Below are 17,546 nucleotides of genomic sequence, written 5' to 3' on the forward strand. Positions count from 1 at the left end.
CTTCTTTAAAATTTGATTTGGGGTCGCCACACGACTATGCGAGGTATCTGCACGTAGCATTCATTTGGGGCAAGCAACAGGACATACATTGTGTCACTGCACTGGTTGGATTCTCTTAAAACCACATTCATTCATGGAGGCCGGATAGGATATACGCTTACTTGGTTTGATACGATCTCTATTCAATACAATACATGATACATTTAAAAAAATACTGCACCATTTAGAATATTTACGTGTATTCTATTCGTTTCAATGTGGCGAGTTTGTTTGCACTAAATAGGGTACACAAAAGAAGGACAAGGTATTTCATTAAACCCTCTGAGTAATGGAATGCATGAACATATGGGAGTGATACCCCACGCCACCCCCCCCCCAAAAAAAAAAACAGCAATGGATTATTTTAATATTTAGGTCAGAAATTACTTAGTACTTGAATTGTAAAAAAACAATTGTCAAAATTGGATCTGTAGGGAGTTAACAATCACGTTTCCTAAGTGCTTTATTATGTCGGATTTAACCTTGGAGCTCATCTTGAATATTTTAAAAGTTGTAGGATTACCTTTTTTGTCGAAGTTAAACACTGTTACTTTAGAGATACTTTTTTCATAGACAAATCCACATTGTTTCTTTTTTAGACATAATGTATATAGCATTTTCATTTATTTGATACACGATAAAACATCAGAGTGGATATAATGCATTGCTCAAGGGCATAAGTGCCTAGTCGGGAATCGAACCCCCGATCCTCGGATCTCCAATCAAATGCCTTAGACCACTCAGCCACGACACCTCCATGCAGGGGCAGGGCACCACCATCTTTAGTTACATTTATGGTGCTGACCGTGCGCAGAGTCACCCTATATTATTTTCCTTAATTGAGAATACGTTTAGTTACATTTCGTAGACTTAGAATGAGGCCAAAAATACATTTGGAGCATTTCATATTAGCATTTTATATTGTCTTCTTTTTTTCATGACGATTTGATAGGTTTTGATACTGACTTCGTCGTGACAAATATTGTATACAAAATATTCATGTTAAAAGAAACTAACAAATCCAAGATATTTTTCAGTTGACATCGTTGCCCATTAACCGGACATAAACCATTTAGCACCCACGCTCAGTATGCGCTCTGGTGAAGACATGGGAAAATTACGAAATTATCGAATTTATTGTAAAATGTTTTGAAAAGCCATACTTATAACAATCATGGTCTAAAACATTTACAAAGACTCGATTTCGAAGACCACAAATACAAAAGTTCAAAGGGGTCACCCAATGAGTTGGATGAGAGATTTCAAATGCGAAGCATCGCACGCTCTTTAGGTTTATTGTTATTTTGTTTATAATTAAAAGAATGCAAAACTTCAGGTGAAAATAAGTAGTGTGCCTCGTACCTCTGCAAAATTTGTTTACAGTTATCATGGTTATGTGGAATGAAAACAATTAAAAAGGGCAACTCCCCTATGAACTCTTGCACTTGTATTTGAACCAAGAATCCACCTGTTACATTGTTTTCACCAATGTGACCCGTCCCCCTTGTAGTCGACTCGGGGATGATGATTGAACTAGGATAGTTCTATAATAATCATATAAGTGGATTATACCATTGTTTACAATAAAATATTGGTAATATTGGGTTATTTCTGCATTTTTGTAAGAGATTTTGTGATTCGTTGAATACTTCTACCCAGCTTGTTATTAGAGGTCTGTACTGCATCGGATGCACATTTGGACACTGAAATTAAACCACATTAATCATAATTCAGTGACTACATTCCCTCTTAATATAAAAGATAAATAAAGAAAATTCTGTAAAAGAATAACAGATTTTTCATTTTTTGTGACGTCACATGCAAACAGCTCTCCATGTCGCTAATTTAAACAACTCTCATTGAGATGTTACTGAATATTAATATCTGTCTTATTATGATCGTTCATGAAAATGATTAAAAGTGATTATGTTGCTTATAATATCTTTATGCAAGGGTAAAATTATTTTCCGAGAAAATTGATTTTATGACATAGATGGTCGCGTTGATTTAAAACAGTATAAATATCCATAACTATATTATTACGTGATGGATTTTCGTGTAAGTTTCTCCATTGACTAATTATTTATCTATATTTTTTTAATAAAAAGACTTTCGTTATAAGACCAACTCGGTGGACTTCACCTTTAGATATTTAATCGGTACATCGTCACCTGGATGGATGTACGCAGTTCCGACCCTCTTTCATCACCTCACATAATTTCGGAAAGGATCCAAATTAGGTGATAGCCAGAGAGGTATAGGGAGCGCTTATGCGACTTGCTTTTCGCGGGGGCGCAACCTATATACCGTCCGACAATCGTCTTCATAAACTATTTTAGTATTTAACACCACAGTCACACTGGCGAAACGAACTCCAGATCGAGACGATCTTTTACGTTATGGCCAATGACAGAAAGCTATCGGATTGGAATGGTGTTGATGGTGTGACTGTGCATAAAGAACAACCATCGACCGATCAATTAAAGCTACTTCGGATAGCATCCTATCGTCCGGTTTGGAGCCGGTTCCGTTGACTGTGATATTATTTTGTACCGGTCTTGCATCACTCTAAAATATATTGAGTAAAAATAGACCCCATATTGTGTAAAAAGGGAACATGCATGTTTGTTGAGTAAGATTTTGCCCAATGTTGTGCCAAATGAATGTTTTATGGGTAAGTTTCAACGAAACATTGGGTAAATCTTACACAATATTTGGTTTCATTTTCATCACTCTAAAAAAATATTGAGTAAAAATAGACCCTATATTGTGTAAAAAGTGAACATGCATGTTTGTTGAGTAAGATTTTGCCCAATGTTGTGCCAAATGAACATTTTATGGATAAGTTTCAACGAAACATTGGGTAAATCTTACACAATATTTGGTTTCATTTTGCCCAACAAACATACATGTTAATGGTTTACTCAATATTGTTTTTAGAGTGCATGGTACTTGCCTTGATGCTTGATATGTTGCACTCTTAAAATATTGGGAAACATACTGTCCACACTCTGGGTAGTTTTCACCCAAAGCACACATTATTGGTTTAAAACTACTCAGAATTGGATAAATCGTCAATGAATTGTGTGACAGTTTGATGCCCAACATTTTAAAGAGAGTCCTGGCATTCATGAAACTGCAACATTCTCTTTTAGTAAGATATAGCAAGTTAGTGACAAATATTCCGTTGGACATAAGCATAAAAATCATCTACCAAGCAATAATATTCGGAGCTATATTAATCTTGAAGGGGTAATACAGTACATTGAAAAATGTAAGACTAAGTAGAAATATGAAATTTTGATAGTTCATAATATTTTTTTGTTATGGTTACAATGAGAACTGATGCAATAACCAGAACTCTAGTAAAATATTCACCATTTTACGTCATGAGAAGACATAAGATAATTTTGATTTATGATGTTTGGCCACACAGTATAACCCGGTACGCGGTGCGCGTTTTGGTTTTACATAACTTTGATACTATAGGCACCTCCCCGCATTGAAACAATAGTCCAAACATGTCAAATTTTCGGTCGTATTCTAATTCATTTAAATGCCATTACTTTACATTCATTACTTGGCCTTCATGTTATCTATGACGGTACGAAAGCATTCAATAAATCGATGAATATATTGTTACTAAAATATAATTTATTACAACTTCATTCAGTGATTGATATCATTTAAGCTTGAAAGAGGTTGTCTTAACAACCCTATACCAAGATCATCTTTCAAATCCAGATTAAAAAGTTTTCGTTATTTTGTCATAAAAGCTCGTTTATTAACAATGTCATGTACCCAGCATTGAACGTCCCGGGATGGTGATTGATGTCGGTGGTGATACTTAACATACCCCACCTGGAGGCTGAATCCACATGAGAATCAAAGCCTTAAAAAATGATTTAGAAGTTAGAAGCTTATTTCATACGCTGCAGGGTGAAAATATGATCTTGTCTTCATTGTGAAATGAATGGTTTGAAATGATTTGTATGGAAGGAGAAATTATGTAGGGTTCGATTCCCTCCACATAACTATAGCATTGTTGCAAGACCTTACCTAAGCCGCTCTCCGCGTTAGTTGACAAGACGTCAACGTTGTGAGCGCCGTGACATCGACAAGAGTAGAAAATATGCGTTCCTTGCAAATGGGGAAGTATAAATCCGATGGCAGGATTAATTACAGCTCTGGCGAACCTTTTTTTCGTTAATGTTTTCGATGTTTTTAAGTGTTTTCTCTATTTTTAAGCAAGTGTACGAGCTGCGTTAACTGAAGTGTGCAGGTTCCGTAATAATTATTTGCAAATACGTGTATTCCTATCACTTATACAATCAAACGCACAATACAGGCAGCTGTCATTTTTTGTTATCACTATGATATTACCGTAAAAAAAAGGTTTCAGACATGACTCATTCATCTTGATCATTGCCAATCACATGATGAATGATGAGTAGAATATGACCCTCACGTGACCTTCATGTCACATGACATCGTCTTCAAATCCATGCACGTTCTATAGAGCATAGATTCAACTCCTTTGACAATCGGTAGTGTTCCGGTGGTGAGAAATATTTAAAAAGACGTCACTTCACTATTTTTGATTGATATATGCAGTAATTGTTGCACATGCAGAACTCTGTGTACATTGGTTATCGATTTACTTCACCCAAGCATCCTATAATAATTGAAGTTTGCTTTGGATTTAAAATGAAATTTTCATTATTATATAAAAATCGTATAAAGTAATATTGTGATCATTGTAAGTTGTATCCAAACTTGTCTTTGACATTTTTCTGCTATCGCGACCGCTCACGGAGAAAACGTATATTTTTCTCTATGGGATGACGAATGTTCCTCTTCAATATATAAGTATTCCCCTTTTCGGTATATCTTCCTTTAACTACATTATTCGTTATTTGTGTATATTCATCAAACGTGCTCCTGTATAAGGTTTGGACGATCAAACATCCCGTAGTGTTTACAAGAATCAAACATTTTCCTGTAATATATTTGCACTCTCAAACATTTACCTATTGCTGGGTAAACTATACGTATCTCATGTTTAGGGACATAATACTATATTTTGCAAAGTCCATATATTATATTTGTACTCTAATTGAAGATGTGAACAGCGACAGATCCAGGATTTCATGAACGAGAGTAGGGGAGGGGGGGGGGGGCTTCGAGGAGACGTAGCAAAACTTAATCGGTATATAGATTGATTATTTAAGTTGTGTATATCTATCCAGTTAACCTGGATACCTCCAATAATACTAACCAAGAAAACAAAGTTTAGAACTCCATGGCCCGTATTCTGAAGTCGGATATAACTTAAACTCCTTGTGGTTTAAGTATGGGTAGCCAATAATTTTAAAAGAGATCACTAACAGTAAAGATATCATATTTCAGCTCATTTGACTGTCAAATCATTCAAAATTGTATAGGAAGCATAAATAGATGATTGTCTTCACCGGGTCTTCATCATCGATAAATCAGGAACGAGCACAGCAAACATAAGAAACTTACAACTTAATACAAATTTGGCACTTTTGGCTTCCCATAATTTTAGCGCAGAGTTAGACCGTGGTCTAAGTTAAACCTGACTTCAGAATACAGGCCCAAGGGTCTAAACGCCACCCACCCCCATCGATACTCACAGCCCCTTGAGCGGGAGCTCTGCTCTAATTCTCGACGTCTCACCCAATCGCGGTAATGAAATGTTCGATTTCGACGTTGATGAGAGGAAAAGCTTTCGTTTTAAAATGCTGTGGCAGCCAATTCACTTTGTCAATATGCTTTTATATCAAAATGGTGCGAAAGTTTGACGGTTGAATTGCCTGAATAGACAATCGGCTGCATGTTATAACGTTATAATTGAAAGTTTCCAGTGACATGTCACGTAGCGATTGGTAGAAAATTCAACAAATTGGAGAGGGTTAATTTGCAACAAATTTCGAATACATAGCCTGCGATATTGCCCAATACTTAAGTTAAAGGAACATCTCCTTATTTTTTAATGCCCAATACTTAAGTTAAAGGAACATCTCATTTTTTATTGCCATTTGCTATTGACATTTGGTATTAAAATGGCAATTCTCAGCTAGAAATTAAGATGTCGATAGATAATTTCTCATTGTGATCTTCTTCTTACCCTTCTTCTCCTTAATCAGGGCGGCGATGTAAAATATGAGAATGAATTAACAATAAGAGTCCATTTTCCCAAGGATATGGGGTAGAATCGTTAACAATATTCTTTCTTCTCTTAAAGTGTTTTCTTCGTTTAAATTGCTAGGGGTGGACCCGCATCTCTGCGGGATTCGGGTTTGAAAGGGTGACTCTCAACATAAGATGTCTCCAAAACACCTCTCATTGCGATACATTTCCAAGCCTCCTCTCTTTAAGAAAGGTTAGGAAAAAGATGACGATAAACTGGACAATATTGTTTTGGAAGAATGTAGCTGTACTCTGACACGTGTGAATAAAGGAAATGTTTGTGCCAAACCCAACCATTCTTGATGAAGTGTTTGGAATGTTTCTTTATTTGAATCTTACGTTAGACCCAATGGAACAGTCAACATTGTCGAGTGTCTCACGTTCTCGTCATGTTTAGGCAACGGTTTAAATTGTTGCTTTAGCGAGTCTTTAATCCATGTAAGAGTGGGTAATCCTGTTGATTCATGTCAAGAAAGGATTGGGGCAGGTTTTTCATATGTTTATATAATAAACATGGATCGAATCATGGTGCCCGTCGAAAGTTTACTTTCTGTTGCCTTTCTAAATTTTAATCAGACCTGTATGTTGATTCTTTTCGACGTTTCAAGTTCTAATGTAAAAAATATAATAATTTCCATCACCAGAACAATGACCCCCTTAAACACCGTTTGTAGCTCTCAAATTATTGAGTTCTGTTTAAAAAGATTGGCATTCGTGTATACATTAGAGGCAGACAAATAACATATATTTGAGAGCTCTCCGAGTGTAAGAATGCAATCAAAACACATTTTGATGACACTTGTTATTTTGATCTCATTTCAGATATGGTGTTCTCAAGGGTGTTGTCGATGACCACTTTTGGAAGAGACTGATCTATTTTTCAAAGGCATCATTGTTAACCTTCTTTTCGAGCTGAGGAACACACAACAAATGTTGGTTGAAATTAATGAGATGAATGAAATTAATTTCCATCGGAATGCTGATAACATCCGGAGCTGCATCTCGACGTCTCGCAATTCAGAGTCCCTGAACAACTTGAAAGGTCTCACGGCAAATACGCGGAAATCTATCTAGCCTCGCAGCGGACTTTACACGGATCATTCCTTCATGGTTCGCATGCATAGTGGTAACATGTCTTTGATTGTTCCGGATGATCATTAATCAAACTGATTCACCTGAGAGCAACAACTATAACCTTGAAATATCTCAAAGAGTCTAGCAGATACATGTAGTTTCGAGGATGTGGTATTAGGAGATAGGACGACTTAACATGACGAGTTCATCTGAGCCTCCTCCTATTAAGTGCAGCGACTGTAGTGAGGTGTGATTATCTTGTAGGGATTTCCAGAGAAATTTGTCGCCGACTGCCTTCTGGGGAATTACATATTTGTTAGGATTATGTTATTTGGTTTTAATACCTGTATTAACAGGAGCTCTGAGTCATTGGAAATTATGTTTTTACATCAAAACAACCGAAGTGTGACAAGCTGCGTTTGGGACACACATCTGCAAGGAACCAATACAATTTGGATGTCATAAATTTTTCAATTAACTCAGCATTTCTATCACCTCAAGAGTGGTACTCAGGTAATCATAAACTGGAACCTTCTTCTCGTTAATCTTTTGTTGGAATCTTAAAAGGAAATACGGATCCCAACTATGCCGACTGTCACTTTCATGAAAGGTGCCGAAAACAGCGAATAGCACAACTACAGCCGTCTTATTTTTCGAAATACAGAATAATTTCGCCATCGTCTTGAAAGCGCTCTGCGACTTCATCCTATCCTTTGGATTTATAAGTGGTATCCCATCAAACCTTTACCGATGATTGTTTAAAAGAACGCACAAGAACGTTATTCTTGACTTGAAATCGTCTTCCATTGGGGCCAGCAAATTTTCCACCATGAGTGCTCCACAGATCCTAATCAACGGGTCCCTAGCCCAGCCCGAGACCATGCACCCGAAACTCTTAATAACCCGGGACCTCGGCACGATCGAAGAGGACGAGGAGGTCGCTGGCCTGAGCGAACTCAAGAAGATGACGACGCGATTACGCCTGTCGACCAGGAGACCGTCGATCATGCAATGGAGGGAGAATCTATCGAACTTTCAACAGAACATGGCCTTGGTAAGGCACTCTGGACTTGATAGCGATGAAAGCGATGAGGGATGCGATGACGACGTCGATGGGAAATCGGACGACAGTGAGATTCTGACAGACGATCAAGAGAGGAGAAAAAAAGTCGATGATGCCATTGCCTGGATAAGGCAGGAATTGGTGAGTATATTTTCTTACCTTGTTAATGAGCTTCTATCACAGACATACAAACGAAATCACCACCAAACCGGCCGATGATATGTCAATAAAAAAGTAACGTAATAGCATTGATCGGTCTGGAGTCGGTTTCGTTGATGTGACGGCGACGTGATGGTGGTGGAAGTAGGATAACATTATATTGCCTAAATAGAAACAACATATTCAATATTGTTATATTCAGAGATTGAGAAGTGGAATATGCAAGTATATTTTGCTGCTCGAAGCTAAGTACATTATGAAAGATTATCAAGGTTCCAAAATCTCAATAAAAACCGCATTCTTCAGCATGTTTTTTTTTCGTCACCCCAAACTTTTGAATGGTTGCATTTTCGGATGGTCCGATGGGAAGGTATAACTATTGGGAAGACAATGTTGTATTTAAGACGTTCAAAGTATCTCTCCATCAATAAAGGAAGATGTAGAACAATATTTTTTCGATTGACTATTGGTTTATTCATGACTCATAAATATGTTAGGCTGTAAAATATTTAGAAAAATGGCACTAAGATTTGTCACAACTCACAATGCATATCTTCACCACCCAACGTAATATTAAATGCACGGAACACGGAATCCTGTATGATTGTTACTTCCATATCTTCGTTTTTTTAATCAAATAAAGATTCTCTAAAACTACAACAAATATTGTCGTCTTTCCTCTTTGAAGAGAAAAAGAAATGCATTTCTACATTCAGATGTTTAATTGATTTCCATCTTGAGACCCCCCCCCAAAAAAAAAAACGAAACTTAAAAATGGCGATTAAAACCACATCATACCTTTGCTGCAACTCACTCTCCATCTAACAATCCTCGGAGCAGATTTCACGACGCGACTCCTAAATAATAAAAAGTCATCAGTGCGATGCCGAGATATTTTCGTGCTGATGAGCAAAATTGAGAAAACACCCGCCTCATTTTCTCTTCAAAGACACCATACATCATCACGGTGTCTGCATCATTATGTTGACACGTTACGGCTAATTGATTCCTGGCGAAATAAAAATCACTCACCGCTCGCCTGTCTCCCTCGTGCATGGTCGTTTAATGTCAGGAGGAAAATGGAAGATGAGCCGGAAGATAGGGGATGTGAAGGAGTTTGTGTACATGCTGTAGGCATGGTAGGGGATGGTGTCTTCGAATATTATTTTCCCCTTTGAACGATATATCTTTGTAAATTCGTAGAAAATCAATTCACTTTAATCGATTCATGATTAATCAATCAATATCAGTTTCTCGATCTAGTGTTTAATCGCATGCGATGTTTGTTTTGCTCACATAATGACTCACATAATTGTACATTTAAATAATCATAGATAGGCTATAAAAGCGCATTTTTTAGAAAACTATATAATTAAACGTAAAATAATTATGCACTTTATTATTGCCGCATGGCTATATTGCTTATATCCTCTTTTACATCACAATGCATCGAATTTGATGTAACTCACCTTTCCCTGGCTGAGCGGGCTGGTTGGACACCCTGCTCTTTCTACTTTGTATTATCTACTTGATTTATTGCCAATCAACTTCTTAAGTGCTTTTTTATTATCAGATCGTTATATATTAATTTCTTTAGTCTTTTTTCCTATGGCTATTTTACTCCATTTAAATAAAACGAAACTATCATGACCATGCAAGTTATCATTCATTCTTCATTGCAAATGGCATCGACTCTTTTTGAACTTGTAAACCACCTTAAGGAGTTTTAGGGGAACGACTGACAGACAGGGCACGAGATGTTTGTCACCATAGCAACCACTAAGAGGAGGGTATCCCGTCACTTACATGAGCTCTAGCCTGAGGAGCTATACGGGAGAGGAACGGGGAGGCTTCTGATGGGTATACCAACAAATGAAGAGAGATTAGAAGAATCATTCTTAGATCATTTGAATTATATCTCTAAATTCAATTAAACTCGTTCTTAAACTTAAATTGTAAATGATATAAACATGACAAATTATAATTCAACATCTGGAAGCCTCACATCCATGGGATGTGCTGTTAATTAGACAAACTCTTTAGCTGCAAAAGAAGTCATTGTATAATTAACTTTCATTTTTATATCCATGGTAACGGCCGTTTTCATTTTCTCGACAGAATGAAAACGATAGCAATTTTATTCTATTTCCAAAAAAGCAGTATTAACATAATAATCTATATAGTTTGAAAAGACCAACTTCAGCAGCTGACTTTGTGAAATATCCATTCGAGGTATAGTTTTAATTAATGAATCTGTATACGATGATTGATAACAATTTTTGTTAAAATTTGTTAAAAGCTATAGGCCTAATGGACAAGAAGATTTGGTAAATTTCCGGGGGTGGGCAAGAGCCTCCTCCCCCTCCCTGTCTATACGGCCATTGGGGAGGGGGTAGGCATCTGGCGCTAAGTTCTCTGATGAACCACCATTAAATCTCAACATGTTTATGGAAGCATGCTGGCATTTTCAGGTAGCCATGCTTGAACATGATTTATAGTCAGTGATGTATGGCAAGATATCTGGGACGAATGTGGATCGATGTGCATAGTAGCAAATGGATGCCACGAAGAGATGTTCATTATCAAAACTGATTGAAATCATCTGACTTGCACCATGCGTTTATTTTAACCCCCTCCCCCTGGAATTTTTATGAGTTGGTGGAACAAGATAGGTGAGAGAATAAAAGATAACTAGATTTGTGTACTCCGACTTATCACTTTAAAAAATAAAGATTTTTTTTAATTTGGTCAAGAAGAGTTTAAAATTCCCACAATGTGCATCGAGTAAAGCTCATCCTTATATAACAAGTTAAAACTTCTTTTACTCTCTGTACCACTATTATTATTGTTATCCATTTTTATGACCAACACCAATATCAATACACGTCACATTATTTTTGCTGATATAGTGTTTAGGCAGATATTGCATTTTGGGGCATCAAGCCAGCGCAATCGTCCATGTACGTCACGTGCGTACCATATATGAATAATTTTATTATGTAGTATTTGAATTATAGTATTTAGATTTTAATAATATACCCCCACCCTGCATACACACACCATTAAGTTTTAGGGACCCCCCCCCCTTCAGCTTCCGGTGCCTATTCTTGAACCTGTAACCTTCGAAGGTTATGCAAAGAAGAAGACGTTCATTTAGTTCTCCTTCATGGCCATCCAGACCCCGAATCCTTATTATATTCCTCAACCTAGCTTTCTTCCAGGCAAACCCGAGGATATAAGTACGACCACCCACTCCTAAACGAACTTGAACATCATCATGGGGAGAGTCAGTCAGTCACGTCTTCGTCGCTTCATTACTCTCCTCATGCACTCGGTGTTCTTAACGTGGACCCATGCATGAAAGTGATTGCAAAAACAAGTCATTCTCCATCGCTTTCTGCTCGTTTTCACACGATGATTAATATCGATCGAGCGATGAGAATTATCGATCAAGCGATGATATCCGAGCGTGGAAGAAAATTTGAAGATTCGGGACATGATAATTAAAATGGGATGTAAAATGATGATACCGTCTGAGCCTGCGGATTGTAGAGCAGTCTTTGTTCAGTCTTTTTTTTAATATGACAATGAAAAAAACATTCGTAATTGGGAAAATTGATAATGATTGTGGGGCCGCATACACGTGCAGCGCCATAAAGGGGGCAGGGGGCAACCACCCCTATAATTTCAACCATATGGAGGAAATAGGCAAATGAACATGAGGGGAAGGAGTGGAAATACAAAAAAAGGAGGATGAAAAACGATAATTGAGATAAAAATGTTATATGGATGGATAGGGATGGATCGGCTCAAAATATAATTCGAGATACCTTTCCTTTCCCACCCACTTAATTGGTGAATATCGTTCATTTCATGGTGGCTCACTTGTAACGCTCTGATAATGCATTACATTAATAACTAAATGCATTACATTAATAAGTCATGCTTTTGGAAGCATTCACATAAAAAAATTATGTCAAATATCATGCTCTGTTTCTCCGAGGCTCAACCGCCCATTATTCCTGACCCATTATACGGATCACAATCGTAATAATTAGATGATGATAAAGGATTATAGTGCTTAGTTTGTTTATATTTATTTCGAATTTGTTTTTAACAGTAGGGGAGACCGGGGTTAGTTGGAACATGGGGTAAGTTGAAACATTGTACTTTTCTTTAACGCCTGTAAAATAAATTTATGCAATACTGCCCTCAATTTATTGCAATAATGATTCAACACTGTTGTATTATAAGCAGTATTGCATGAATTTATTTTACAGGCTTTAAAGAAAATTACAATGTTTCAACTTACCCCATGTTCCAACTAACCCCGGTCTCCCCTATTATGAGTGGCCCGTCACTCCTTCTCCTCGTCCTTCTCCTCTTCCTTCTTTTCTTCTTCTTCTTCTTCTTCTTTTTCTTCTTCTTTTTCTTTTTCTTCTTCTTTTTCACTTCTTCTTTTTCTTCTAACTTCTTCTTTTTAATTCTTCTTCTTAATTCTTCCTTTAAGTATTAGTTATAGCGCTTTGCAGTGGCGTACCTAGGATTTAAAAAAAAGTCTTCAAGCTCGTCAGGGGGCAGGGGTACGTCCCTTGCATGGCTGTGAGTTGTCAGGGGGAGGGGGACAGCCTGCCCCCCCCCCTCCCGTAGGTCCGCTAGTGGCGCTTTGTAATGAATCACTCATTTTTTTATATTGATAAAGTTAAAAGCTCGCATGTGCACTGTTAAATTTCCTTCCCATCATAATCGAAGACATTTGTCCCAAATTATGTTTCACAAAGCCCATACATTAATGTTTCTTTATTCATTCTATACTCCAAACTGAATTTGAAAGTCCCACGCCAGTTACGCGTTGATCTCAACGAAAAGTGAAAGAGGAGCTACGATTCTACTACGCTAAACACTCCAATGTGCGTTCTACCCACTGGGAAACGGAATATGAACCCCCCGTATAGGGGGGCAAGGCGGGTCAAATGGGAGGGGTCCCGGGGGTCAAATACATTTTGGGTGCATTTTCTATATTTTCACCATCTACCGTTGGGCTGTTGTTTTTTAGCATGAATGTGAGACGTGGTGAATGACACGTATTGCGGAACTTATTGTACAGTTTTAAAGGGCTCCTACCAGATGCAGTTTTGTTTTCTAGCTGTACAGATCAGAGCTGTGTGTAATTTGTGATTTATTGAACTGGGGTTCCTTTGGGGTTGGCGCATGTCGACCCCTTAAAAATTCATCTTGTACATAAATGACTAGGCCTTTTTGTCTTATTTTTTAACATCATAACTGCCATGCATGGGAAATCTGGTCAATTTGACTGATTCGGGCCTGTATGCAGAGGACACAGTGTCAATATTTTTTTCTCTCTTGCTCTGCTCGCTCACAAATTATCAGAAATACTATCCCAACTCGATCCCGCTCTTCAAAAACTTTGCTTCATTACATCAATCATCTACATAATAATATACTTGTTTAAGATTTTATTTGGGTTTCTTCTTCTTTTTTTTTTTTTTTTTGCTGTAATATTTTATTTGCATGCATCTTTTTTACCCGAAGGCATGCTCTTTGAATTCAACGCGAGATTTTGTGCACAAATGCCATCAAAGGTGTATTTTTTAAAGAATGCATGTGGTCTTTATACTGCAAGTGCATTATTGAAGCAAAATAGAATAATCCTTCTGAATATTTTGATTAGGTCTGCTCACACGCCCACATCCATGCTTGTATGATCATTATTTCGCTTTGATCAAGAATATTTCCATTTTATTCTTTGTCTCTCCGATTGTTAGTGCTATGCAGCTCTGACGTGTTCTTTCTTCTTGAATATATTTCTTGCTGAACAATATTTTCTGCCGTTTTGGGTGACGATGATTTACTTCATTTGATTTTAAAAGGGGGCTGTCAACCAATGAAAGTGGTATCCTGCTATCATGGCCTGGCTATGCATCCGCTTGTTTCATAGTCTTGATACACGCACCCTTTCAAAATAATAACAAATCAATCGTGATCATTTTCTGGTTTAAATAAAAAATATGGTTATTAAATTTTTATCGAAAGCGACGAAAAAAATTATGAGTTAGGAAGCAAATTATTTCGTTCCTTAAAGAATGGTGGGAAGAATAGAAAATCCTTTGTTATCATTATCGTGGAACTAGATTATAAAAATATTGCATTGTATGTAACCTGAGTTATAGGATTTTAGCTGGTGATTCGGTACTTGAACTTTATGGTTCTTTTATACAGTGTATTGCATTTTCAACGATATTGTATAGTATTCTTTTCACAAACCCTGACTCCCAAAATCATCTCAGTATTCGTCTACATGATTTCAAATATTGATTAGGAGTTTTTAAAATGGATTAATCAAATACATTTTACAGTGTAGCCTGAGAACTAAAATTGACTCAACGTTTTTGTCTTTTAGTCCATTTGGTACTCACGTCATAACGAATTACGTATGTGCAACCTACATTATTTAGAAGAGACACACCCGTCCTTGCACGATGCTAAGAAATCCAGGTTTTACAACAAAATAAACAATATCTGACAAGCTTGATCTGAAAAGTAATTTTATATCAGTCACGGATTATTATTCTCATTTCTTTGCCAAACAAACGCAGTTCATAGGGTTAAACCGCTTAGGGGCCTAGACTAACAATGCTCAAAAATACATTCATCATTTTGGTAGCGTTAAGTCAACATACATACCAGACTTCTAGGGATTGCCAACATTTATGTTTTGAAAGAAATCATGATTACTATGAATGCCCTAAGAATGTTTAAGAAGTCACTTTAGAATTATTATTTTTTTCCAAAAGTAGGCCGGATAAAATGGGTGAACTGTATAGTAATGTTAATACCCCCCCCCCCCAACAAGAAGACGAAGCCATACAGAATATAGGATTTTTCCGGGGTTCAACAGTTTGAAAAAAAGTTGACCTTGTCCTTTTTTGAGAGAGCGAAGCGCCTAACTATTCTCTCTCACCAAAAAAAATAGAATGAATAATTCACTCATCGGATAAATGAATGGAATCCGCTAAATTGATAAGAGTGACTTTCACTTGTTGCCAATATTAGAGTTGTGTGAACTGTATAATGTTCGTTGTAATTATGTTCACTCTAAATTTACTCAAATTTGAGTGACGTCACTGCCCACGGTATAGCCTAAAGCTGCACGCAGAAATTATCCACATAATTATCGTATAATTGCTGTTGTCGATGTTTTGTTTTTTTAATCTCAGATCGCAATGAAGTCCCAAGATCACCAACTCGCCATGCAACTCATGAAGCTCCGCGGAGAGATCCAGGCGCTCAAACTCGAGAAAACCAATGACGAGCACCGAGAATTAATAGAGGGCGCCCGCTACAGCATAGTGGAGGAGAGTGCCGAGCTGAAGAGCGCGCTCTTTGATTTGCCAATGAACAATAACTTCTATCCAATCGCGGCTGGGGAGGATCCGTTGAAAGGCATGGGGGTGACGAGGATGAATTTAAACAGTCGGAGATTCTCGTTACGATAGCCGAGTTTGTGATTGGCTAATCCGGAGGTGTGCTTGGTCATGTGACTTTAAACAATTGCAATAATATTGACCAAGCTGCACCGACTGCTTGCCTGCCGTGAATGATATTCAGATTTCAGAAGCTTGTGAAAATGGAACAATGACGAAACATGATGGTTGAATAAAGTCTTCTTCTCAATGCGATTGATAGTAAAGTAGGCCTACTTGCTTTCCCTTGAATTAGTTATTTTCAAATAAGAAGGAACGAGGAAATGATCGTTAATTTTATGTCATGTTTGTGAACTTTTTTGAAATTCAATCTTTTACCAAAGGAAGAGATTTTTCTAAAGATGTTAACGGTTAAAAGAACAGTAATATTCATCTATGGGGAAAATTCCATTTGTCTAATTTTGTTTCTCGAAAGCTACCTTTCCAGCATATCTTTCACAATAAATATTTTGTTAATGTAAACCTTACTTTATCTTTCTTAGTTTTTAGATAAAGTAATAATACAATAATGGGGCTCTACTTGCTACTACCATCCACTAACAGGGTGTAAATTTATTTTTTTTAATGATAGACTTGTCTTGTTCATGACCTAAAACACATTGAAGCGAGAGAGTAAAGTGATCAAGATGGATTTTTATTATATTTAAAACAAATTAAAATGAAATGATCAGGTGTATCAATTTTGGAGGGTTATTTGTCAATATTTACGAAGAGAGGGAGGGGTGAAAATAATTATGTGGGAGCAATTTCTACCAACACTTCCCCCCCCCCCCTCTCTCTCCCTGCGTAGGGTCGTGACTTGTTTATTATTAGATAAACCTAATTCCATCGAGCATAATAATGAATGTAATTGCGAATACAAGATGATCTTTAATATAAGTTGCATAATTATTGTTGAATTAGCATCTGTATGAAATTTCAGGTTTTATATTTGTGATTGAGCTTCCGAATACAATGAAAAAAATGAATCCAGTTCTTATTTAAACAAATTTTTATGAATGTTTAGATTGGGTTATCGCATATCTAATAATTAACATAGTTTATAAATAAATAAACCTATATTGTAATATGATTGCAATAGGCAAATATTTCGATTATTTGGGATCTACCTCTTTGTAATATTTGATCGACTGTAGGGGTTTTTCCCCCAGATAATATGTGTATGGAGTGGTGTAAAACCAATTCGGTTTCAAAGTATTTATCACGGTCTTCATGGACATAAAATGTATAGACGTTAATCCATTTATGTCAAAGTGGATTACTGAGTTTAACTCACAAGACATTACGACGATTTATATTTTCTTTGTATGTAAATAAAAATAACAAGAAGATTTCGTTTTATGTCTGGTTCATAAAATAAGTTATTTTTGCATTTTATCATACTAATATCACGGTAACTTTCAATTTCCCTTCTTCAAAACTACAGTGCGTATAAAAAAAAGTGACAGATTTTTTTTTTCAAATTATGATGTCTATATTTTGGTGTTAATAGG

General features: G+C 36.7%; 1 protein-coding gene across 2 annotated transcripts in view; it reads left to right on the forward strand.

Moving 5' to 3' along the window:
• LOC121424494 (protein FAM167A-like) overlaps positions 1–17,546 on the forward strand; it is a 42,616-nt gene extending 25,070 nt beyond the window's left edge. For both annotated transcript variants that reach the window (XM_041620204.1, XM_041620214.1), the window contains exons 3-4: positions 7,075–8,530; positions 15,787–17,546. In XM_041620204.1, coding sequence (XP_041476138.1) covers positions 8,156–8,530; positions 15,787–16,065 — 654 coding nt within the window. In that variant the 5' untranslated portion in view covers positions 7,075–8,155 and the 3' untranslated portion in view covers positions 16,066–17,546. The remainder of the gene's footprint in view (positions 1–7,074; positions 8,531–15,786) is intronic.

Source organism: Lytechinus variegatus, chromosome 1 (assembly GCF_018143015.1).
Source record: "Lytechinus variegatus isolate NC3 chromosome 1, Lvar_3.0, whole genome shotgun sequence".
Classification (NCBI taxonomy): Eukaryota; Metazoa; Echinodermata; class Echinoidea; order Temnopleuroida; family Toxopneustidae; genus Lytechinus; species Lytechinus variegatus.